Raw genomic sequence first — 7,060 nt, 5'->3', positions numbered from 1 at the left:
CTAGTGTGCTTGATGCCGGGAGTCACTGTCTTGGCAGGTGGGGTGTCCTCTGTGGAGATTAAACAGAGGATCTCTAGGAAACTGATTGATCAGTCACAGAGCAGTGCTGCTCAGTGCTTCTGTCTATCTTTAGCTCCTGTAGGGTCTGTGAATGGAGGGCCAAGACTTATCTGACTGGCTGTCATCAAAACCTGTGGTATTTTTAGGGGCGGCTAGCAGCGGCAGGGCAACAGTTGTTCGTCTCCCTCCCCTCTCTCTCTCTTTCTCTCTCTATCTCTCTCTCTCCCTCTCCCTCTCTCCCTGACATTGACACACCGGGCGCCTTAGGACCGGGTGACGAAACCAGCAGGCAGTCAGAGTGGATTGTGTGGTCCCTGTACTGGAGCTCCAGACCCCCACCAGTTCCAGAAGCCACAGCCACCTCACTGGATGGACAGATACAGCAACAGGACGGGCCTTGAGAGCTGTGGATCTGTTTGATGCTGTTTGAAACAGAGGATTGAAGTTGATCAAGACACTCATTTAGCTTTTATTTAGTCAGGACATCTTGAGAGACATTATTGTCTTAGTAAGAGAGCAGGACTGCAGCAGACCACTGAGAGCGGGAAACATATCCCTACCGGACAGAGCAGACGGCGGCCATTTTAAGGGACGCGGAACCAGACTTACACCTTGGTCAAAAGTCATTCCAATCAATGGGGTCCAAGTCTTCTTGAACCCTGGGAGGAGATTCTGAAGAGTGGCTTTAATTTGTGGGCTATATTGTCAATGTGGAACAGAGGAAGTGTCACTCTGGAATCACTGGTAAGTTTCTGATTATCATAGTTTGTACGATTCTATCATTATTTAAGCGACGCGGATTGTGTATCATTTCACCTCACCTTTGAGAGGGAAGAGGAAATGCAGCAACTCTTGGAGAACACTGGAAGTCGATAAAAGAGCTTCTTTATCAACAGGATCTTTGCCCCCATGGTAACCAAATAGATAACTGGGTCAATGGCATGATCCAGTAGAATGTACTGTGTGACAGCCTTTTGGAGGGAATATACTGCAGCACCTAGACACATTGGCTGCAGTATCAAATGCCATGTGTTCACGTGTAAGAGAGAGAGAGAGTTATCTCTGTATATAGCCCCTGCATGCCAGAGATGAAACCTAAAGCTGCTACAGACAAACTATAGGAACATCAACTGCACCACAATGCATTTGGAAGGCTATAGGTGAACCTGATATGGGGTTACTAGTATAGCAACAATGACAGCATGTATTAGGCATTTCTAGAGTTCCCTTTTCCTGATCCCAATCCCTGTGGGCATTCAGATTGTGACTGTCTCTCAGGTAAGGTAGCACATCAACAGTAATCCCAAAATCCCAGGAGGTATCATATTTTCCCTTTAGTGTATAGGAGCTCTTATGTTGGAGAGTAAAGGCGTACATACTGTATGTTACTGTGTGGATTTTCTGTTATCTGACACAAGGCCTCCAGGCAGGGTCTTTATTTGGACAGACTACTTGAAATACTCCTCTGGCTGAGCTACAGCACCAGCTGGGAGGGCTGTGGTCTGTTCGGTTCTGACTGAGACGCTACTTTACTTTTACTAGGTCAACACCACTAGACTGAGGAGAAAGCACTGTCCTTCAGCTTGGGGCTGTATTCAATGTCCTTCTGTTATCACAAAGCAGTGAATACATTGTCCACTAGATGCAAAACATTCAGAGTGAAAGGCTGTAGTACTTCTTCCAAGACAAATCTGATGGGCTGTATGTAAGGCATTATAAACTGGGTGGTTCAAGCCCTGAATGCTGATTGGCTGACAGCCGTGGTATATCAGACCTTATACCACAGGTATGACAAAAACATTTTTTTTACTGCTCTAATTACGTTGGTAACCAGTTTATAATAGCAATAAGGCATGTCGGGGGTTTGTGATATATGACCAATATACCACGGCTAAGGGCTGTGTCCAGGCATTGTGCATAAGGACAGCCCTTAATCATGTTATATTAGCCATATACCACACCCCCCTCGGGCCTTATTGCGAAATTATGCATAAAAGACATCACTAGATACTGTGTGAGAGTTATGTAGTAACTGTATTATTAATGTACTACGACTCATATCTTCTCTCTGCAGATTGATATGCGGTAGAGACGACCGTGTGACACAATCTACAAGAGGCTTCTACTACGGAGCCCATTTGTTTTGCCCATCAGAGTGAGAAGAAGGGACTGAGACAGACACAGGAAGCCAACATGGACATATTCGGTGGTGCCCCCCGTGTACTGGGCTACTCACGCCCCGTGGCGGCACAGTGTGGCACGGATGCCGTCCTGCAATGCAAGATCGGCGGCGACCCTCGTCCTGAGGTGGTCTGGGAGAAGAAGAATGTACAGATCCTGTCAGAGGGACGCTACAGGCTGTCGGAGGAGGGCCAGGCCTACTTCCTACACATCACTGGGGTCAGGCTGGAGGACGCAGGCCAGTATATCTGCAAGGCCAGTAACAGCGTGGGTGAGACGTGCGCCCCTGCCACACTGAAGGTGGAGGGGAACAGTCAGGAGCGGCAAGGAGCACAGAAACAGACAGAGGTCAATGGGGTGCAGCAAACCAGGCTGGAGAATGGAGAGTTAGGGGGGCAACGTAATGGGGAGTTTAGAAGGCAACAGAGCAGCGAGTTGGAGGGGCAACAGAACCAGAATGGGGAATATAGACAGCAAGAGAACAGGGAATATGGAGGGCAACAGAATGGAGAGATAGAACAGAGGAAGGGAGAGGTAGACCAACAGAGCGGAGCGATAGACCAACAGAGCGGAGCGGTAGAGAAGGAAAATGGAGAGGAGAGTGAGCGGGAGAAAAAGAAGCAGCGCTATGAAGGGGAGCCCCTGCTGTCAGACGACAGACCTCACTTCCTCATCAAGCCCCTCTCCCTGAGGGTGGACCGGGGCGAGGACGCAGCCTTCTCCTGTAAGCTGTCGGGCAACCCTCTGCCCCATGTGGTGTGGGAGAAGGACGGGAAGAAGCTGAGCGACATCTTCGAGAGCGCCCACTTCAACGTCAGCAGCCAGGACGGAGGCTGGTTCCAGCTGAAGATCTTCCGGACGAGGATGCCCGACGGGGGTGTCTACACCTGCAGAGCCCATAATAATCAAGGAGGGGCGCTGGCGGGCGCAGTGCTGCTTGTGGAGCTCGTCCCGGAACGGCAGGAGAGCGGGGCGTCCACGTCAAATGGGCACAGCAACGGGCAGACATCACCTCGTAGTATGAGGCACAGGATGGGAAGACATGGTTTGTCGAGACAGCCGGACGAGCCCAATCTGAACTCTGCCAATGTGAAGAAATTTGCGGTGTCGGAGGGGAAACATGCTAAGTTCCGCTGCTTCGTGACAGGGAAACCTAAGCCTGAGATCATCTGGAAGAAGGACGGAGCGCCCCTAGAGGCTGGGAGGCGTCACCTTCTGTTTGAGGACAGAGAGGGTTACTACACGCTCAAAGTGATGTACTGTAAACATCAGGACACAGGGCTGTACGTGTGTGCTGCGTCCAATGCTCTGGGACACACCCTCAGCTCTGTTTACCTGACTGTCAAAGGTAGGGCTTTAGCAGTGTTTCAGGACTTATCTTCACTTTTTCTTTTCTTTCTTACAGATGTAGGATCTTAATTTGAGCTAGTTTGCTACAGCAGGAAAATAATCCTGCAGCAACAGGACTTGTGAATTATTATGTGGATTATAATTAATGGACATTTTTGTTCGGGATGACCCATTTTTCATAAGGAAAAATCAAGTCTTGAATTTCAAAGTGGAAATTACAAATTTCAGAAGCCTTTTAAACCTCAAATACACTACACGTTTTTAATTTCCTGCATTGCTGGAAAGTTCTCCTGCAACAGGGTGGTCAAATTGGGGCGGCAGGTAGCCTAGTGGTTAGAGCATTGGGCCAGTAACTGAAAGGTTGCTAGAGCGATTCCCTGAGCTGACAAGGTAAAAATCAGTCAAGGCAGTTAACCCACTGTTCCTAGGCCGTCATTGTAAATAAGAATTTGTTCTTAAAACCTCTTAAGCCCACCCGACACGCAGGCGTCCCATCTAGCCATCTGGAAATGCAAATGCGCTACGCTAAATGCTAATAGCACTCGTTAAAACTCAAACGTTCATTATAACACACATGCAGGGTACTGAATTAAAGCTACACTCGTTGTGAATCTAGCCAACAAGTCAGATTTTTAAAATGCTTTTCGGCGAAAGCATGAGAAGCTATTATCTGATAGCATGCAACACCCCGAAATACCTGAAGGGGACGTAAACAAAATAATTAGCATAGCCGGCGCTACACAAAACGCAGAAATAAAATATAAAACATTCATTACCTTTGATGAGCTTCTTTGTTGGCACTCCTATATGTCCCATAAACATCACTATTGGGTCTTTTTTTTCGATTAAATCGGTCCATATATACCCAAAATATCGATCTATGAAAAGTGTGTGATCCAGAAAAAAAAGACCGTTTTAAAACGCAACGTCATTTTTTAAAATTAAAAAAGTCGACGATAAACTTTCACAAAACACTTCGAAATACTTTTGTAATCCAACTTTAGGTATTAGTAAACGTTAATAATCTATCAAATTGATCACGGGGCGATGTGTATTCAATAGCTCCACGTCTTCAAATCATGGTCGGAAATCTCTCTTCCAAAACATCCTGTCGGAGACCGGAAGGAATGGGGTCTCTCTTCCTCGTTTGACCAAGAAACAACCCCCAGGCAATTGAGAAGACTGGCGACATCGTGTGAAAGCTGTAGGACTTGCAATCTCGGCCCCATCTAATTTGCTGAGCCATAGACAATACATGCAAGTGGCGCATTGATATATTTTCCACTTTTTGGTGATCAGATTTCCTTGGGCTTTTCGACGAAACGCACGTTCTGTTATAGTCACAGCCGTGATTTAACCAGTTTTAGAAACGTCAGAGTGTTTTTTATCCACACATACTAATCATATGCATATACTATATTCCTGGCATGAGTAGCAGGACGCTGAAATGATGCGCGATTTTTAACAGAATGTTCGAAAAAGTAAGCCCTAAGCTTAAGTGGCTGACTTGTCTAGTTAAATGAAGGTTAAAGAAATTAAGATCCTACATCTGTACCATCGTTCTTTCCTTAATTAATTCCTTTGCCATGATGATCAACAATCAGGTTTGATTGAGACGATGAAAGCATGCTCTCACCTGCCTAATTTGATCATCATTTTGAAGGAATAACATTGTGGCAAACCCTCATGCTAGTCAGGAGCATACGTACTGTATGTTCCTGACTAGCATGAGTACGTACCGTATGTTCCTGACTAGCATGAGTACATACTGTATGTTCCTGACTAGCATGAGTACGTACTGTATGTTCCTGACTAGCATGAGTACGTACTGTATGTTCCTGACTAGCATGAGTACGTACCGTATGTTCCTGACTAGCATGAGTACGTACCGTATGTTCCTGACTAGCATGAGTACATACTGTATGTTCCTGACTAGCATGAGTACGTACTGTATGTTCCTGACTAGCATGAGTACGTACCGTATGTTCCTGACTAGCATGAGTACGTACTGTATGTTCCTGACTAGCATGAGTACGTACTGTATGTTCCTGACTAGCATGAGTACGTACTGTATGTTCCTGACTAGCATGAGTACGTACCGTATGTTCCTGACTAGCATGAGTACGTACCGTATGTTCCTGACTAGCATGAGTACATACTGTATGTTCCTGACTAGCATGAGTACGTACTGTATGTTCCTGACTAGTATGAGTACGTACTGTATGTTCCTGACTAGCATGAGTACGTACTGTATGTTCCTGACTAGCATGAGTACGTACTGTATGTTCCTGACTAGCATTTATTTTTTTAAATTTTTTTATTTCACCTTTATTTAACCAGGTAGGCTAGTTGAGAACAAGTTCTCATTTGCAACTGCGACCTGGCCAAGATAAAGCATAGCAGTGTGAACAGACAACACAGAGTTACACATGGAGTAAACAATTAACAAGTCAATAACACAGTAGAAAAAAAAGGGGGAGTCTATATACAATGTGTGCAAAAGGCATGAGGTAGGCGAATAATTACAATTTTGCAGATTAACACTGGAGTGATAAATGATCAGATGGTCATGTACAGGTAGAGATATTGGTGTGCAAAAGAGCAGAAAAGTAAATAAATAAAACAGTATGGGGATGAGGTAGGTGAAAATGGGTGGGCTATTTACCAATAGACTATGTACAGCTGCAGCGATCGGTTAGCTGCTCAGATAGCTGATGTTTGAAGTTGGTGAAGGAGATAAAAGTCTCCAACTTCAGCGATTTTTGCAATTCGTTCCAGTCACAGGCAGCAGAGTACTGGAACGAAAGGCGGCCAAATGAGGTGTTGGCTTTAGGGATGATCAATGAGATACACCGGCTGGAGCGCGTGCTACGGATGGGTGTTGCCATCGTGACCAGTGAACTGAGATAAGGCGGAGCTTTACCTAGCATGGACTTGTAGATGACCTGGAGCCAGTGGGTCTGGCGACGAATATGTAGCGAGGGCCAGCCGACTAGAGCATACAAGTCGCAGTGGTGGGTGGTATAAGGTGCTTTAGTGACAAAACGGATGGCACTGTGATAGACTGCATCCAGTTTGCTGAGTAGAGTGTTGGAAGCCATTTTGTAGATGACATCGCCGAAGTCGAGGATCGGTAGGATAGTCAGTTTTACTAGGGTAAGCTTGGCGGCGTGAGTGAAGGAGGCTTTGTTGCGGAATAGAAAGCCGACTCTTGATTTGATTTTCGATTGGAGATGTTTGATGTGAGTCTGGAAGGAGAGTTTGCAGTCTAGCCAGACACCTAGGTACTTATAGATGTCCACATATTTAAGGTCGGAACAGTCCAGGGTGGTGATGCTAGTCGGGCATGCGGGTGCAGGCAGCGATCGGTTGAAAAGCATGCATTTGGTTCTACTAGCGTTTAAGAGCAGTTGGAGGCCACGGAAGGAGTGTTGTATGGCATTGAAGCTCGTTTGGAGGTTAGATAGCA

The 7,060-nt window shown here is 46.1% G+C and overlaps 1 protein-coding gene across 1 annotated transcript; it reads left to right on the top strand.

The window, feature by feature from the left end:
- Positions 1–319: 319 nt before the first annotated feature.
- Positions 320–3,589, top strand: LOC115124935 (obscurin-like; the record flags this gene model as incomplete). Its single annotated transcript, XM_029654433.2, has 2 exons — positions 320–804; positions 2,135–3,589. A coding segment is annotated over exon 2 (1,336 nt), but the record flags the coding sequence as incomplete, so codon positions are not given.
- Between the last annotated feature and the right edge of the window lie 3,471 nt (positions 3,590–7,060).

This window comes from Oncorhynchus nerka, unplaced genomic scaffold (assembly GCF_034236695.1).
Source record: "Oncorhynchus nerka isolate Pitt River unplaced genomic scaffold, Oner_Uvic_2.0 unplaced_scaffold_1340, whole genome shotgun sequence".
NCBI classification, from domain to species: domain Eukaryota; kingdom Metazoa; phylum Chordata; class Actinopteri; order Salmoniformes; family Salmonidae; genus Oncorhynchus; species Oncorhynchus nerka.
This window is presented reverse-complemented; position numbering and strand designations above follow the sequence as displayed.